Source organism: Diadema antillarum, unplaced genomic scaffold, assembly GCF_040938485.1.
Source record: "Diadema antillarum isolate AM-2024a unplaced genomic scaffold, OU_Dant_1.0 seq00000203_RagTag, whole genome shotgun sequence".
NCBI lineage: Eukaryota > Metazoa > Echinodermata > Echinoidea > Diadematoida > Diadematidae > Diadema > Diadema antillarum.
Genome location: NW_027271262.1, coordinates 1,836,021 through 1,838,777, shown reverse-complemented (window position 1 = coordinate 1,838,777; position 2,757 = coordinate 1,836,021). Strand labels below are relative to the sequence as shown.

The following is a 2,757-nucleotide window of genomic DNA, read 5'->3' as shown; positions in this document are numbered from 1 at the left end:
TCACGTTGACGCATGCGCATGATCGCTACGTCACATCCAGCAAATGATGACGTCATGATAATATGCACGACAGAGTGAAAAGCTGATGTACAATCGTGATTACCTTCATCTCCCGATCGGAGTTCACTACATCTCACTTCTCCAAGACATCCTACGTGCTCATCACTATCATCATTACTTTCCCATCTTTTCCAACATCTGTATCCTACGAATTCAAGTAAATCATCGGATATAAAAAAAAAAAATCAAATTTCTCGTCGACAATCCGACTCCTCGTGCCAAGTGCGCCCCTACCATGGCTGCCTTAGTTCAGCATCCACCAACTCAGTCAGTGTGTTCCATCCCTCAAATTGCTTCAGACATTTCCAAAGCCAACATGAGCACCACGTGCAAAACAAGATCGCAAACCAATACTTGCAACATGCAGAAACTGAAGCGCAAGGGCGCATCCCGGAACCCGAGCTCCTCAGATTCGGCGGCGGGCGGTGGAGGTGGGAGCGGCAAGCCAGCGTCGGCTCGGCAGCCGCCGAAGGAAAAGGAGCCGCATCTCGTTCAGCGGAGGAATGCGCGAGAGAGGCGCCGCGTGCAGCTGGTTAACGAGGGATTCATCAGGCTGCGCCGAAAGATACCGACGGAGCCGCGCAACAAAAAGCTCTCGAAGGTAAAGACACTCCGATCGGCCATCAACTACATCCTTCATCTCCAACAGATGATCACCGACGCCGACTCGCAACAGCAGAGAATGGTCGACTTCGGCGGGCATCATCATCCGCATCACCACCACCACCATCAGCAACAAGGGTACGGCTTGGGCATGGCTGGTTTGATCGGCCACTCCGCCGGCTTACATCATCAGGTGCAAACTCCAGCGGTGGGTGGTAGCTACGACTGGGAGCACTACGCGGACAGCCAGCCGATGGTAAGTAGAATTTCACGTCAAAATAATGACTAATATTCAGTTACACGTCGTACCGCTACAGCATTCAGTTTTGACATTCTCCACGACAGCAACAAATTTTTGTTCCGGTTAGTTAAAACTTGCGGTGAACTTTTTTTCTTTTTCATCTTCAATTATGTTCACCATTGTTTTTCAAAACCAAATCTATGTGTGGGCTCGCGAAAGTAATAAATTCAATGATAAATCAAAAGCCTATACTACGTCATTGTACAAGTCAAGAAAGATGTCTTCGAGATTAAAATGTTTTAGTTCCTCATTTCACATGTTGAAAATTACCAAGTAAAACATCCAATACTTATAAAATTTGTAAATATATATACCGAAATGTAATGCTAAAGATATTATTTACTCTTTTCGCAGATCATTAATGATCATAACAATATGACTTTTTATCGAAGCATCTATATCTTTTGTTAATTAAGTGTTTGTCATGTTCGTGTGTCAAGTTGAAATCACAAGAAATGTATCTAATTTGGTTGACGAAGCGTTTTAATCTAAGTGTGTTTACGTTTGTGCTTGTGTTGGATATGGGAAGTGAGTTCGTTAGCTAAAAATCAACTATGATAGAGTAATATCTGTTTTTTCTAGACACAAATTTTGATACTTGTTTTTGGAACAAAAATTGTGAATAATGTTATGGAAACTATATGTACATGAAAGTGAAGGTATAGCTCATTGTACACATTTCCTTTGTTTCGTCGAATTGGCATTGTGTTAACAAAGCGTGGTATTAGCTCTCAATGATCTTTCCTACAGCACTTTGTGCGGCTAGACCTGACATTTTAAGACCGTTTCATTTTGTGTGTGTGTGTGTGTGTGTGTGTGTGTGTGTGTATGTGTGTGTGTGTGTGTGTGTGTGTGCGCGTGTGATATAGCTCATAAGTTATATAGATGTGCATAGTACGATAAAGATCATAATCCCATTTTATGGTTTCTAACAAGTTATCCAAATGATGTATCGTTGACCTTGCAATATACAAGAAGGGAAATCTCCAAGGAAAACCTTCGATGGGTAACACGTTCCATACTGTGTGGTATACCATACAAAAAAAAAGTATCATGTAAGAATATATTAAACCTTAGAAAGTTGTGACAAGGCATACATCTATATGAAGAAAGGAAAAGGTCCCTATAAGTTGTTGGCAGATGGAATTATAACCTTTACGTTTTTAAAACTACAGTTAAAAATTTTGTTCCATCCACCCCTCAAAAAAAAAAAAAAATCTTGGCCGAACCCTTTTTCTCCACCTCTGACAAGCAGTGGGCTTTCTATATGACAAGTATGTTACATAATTGTTCCCCAACAATTTCTTTCTTTATTTCTAATATCTATTTAAAAAAAAAGGAAAAAATCTCACCCGTTATAAACCTCATTGACTATCACGACATAAGCATTTTTTTTTTGCTGTAAAACATGCACTAGTTCACATGATTATATATCTTCATTTTGCTCACAGCGGGTTTTCCAAACACTAAGTTACACCTATCAAATAATCTGTAATTCGGGAAAACATACGATATTATCTCTCACAAGAACTTTCGAAAAATATTTCTCAGTTTGTTTCTTTTCAAAACATAAGTTTACAGAGCATCGTGAAAAAAAAAATCTTTCTGCAGCAAACCCAACACCGCTTTATAGAACTGATTACTCTATCCAACCGAAGGAGATGCATCACGCTGTATTGGATACGATCAAACTGAGAGACCATTTCTAAATGAGAGGTTGTGTTTCCAAAAAGTATTTTCAGAGAAACAGAGTCAAACGGTTATTGTATTTAAACGTTTATTGCGTGCAGAAT

At 39.9% G+C, this 2,757-nt stretch overlaps 1 protein-coding gene across 1 annotated transcript; it reads left to right on the top strand.

Annotated features, from left to right (window-relative positions):
• Window positions 1-295: 295 nt before the first annotated feature.
• Window positions 296-1,744, top strand: LOC139728854 (uncharacterized). The gene is made up of 2 exons (XM_071639793.1): window positions 296-919; window positions 1,715-1,744. Exons 1-2 carry the CDS (start codon window positions 296-298, stop codon window positions 1,742-1,744), a joined length of 654 nt encoding a protein of 217 aa, XP_071495894.1.
• The last annotated feature ends 1,013 nt before the right edge of the window (window positions 1,745-2,757 follow it).

Bases quoted from the DNA above. Each gene is read 5' to 3' on its own strand.
- LOC139728854 (XM_071639793.1), top strand. From the start codon at position 296: ATGGCTGCCTTAGTTCAGCATCCACCAACTCAGTCAGTGTGTTCCATC. The intron at 920-1,714 runs GTAAGTAGAATT...TCTTTCCTACAG, and splicing joins ACGCGGACAGCCAGCCGATG to CACTTTGTGCGGCTAGACCT.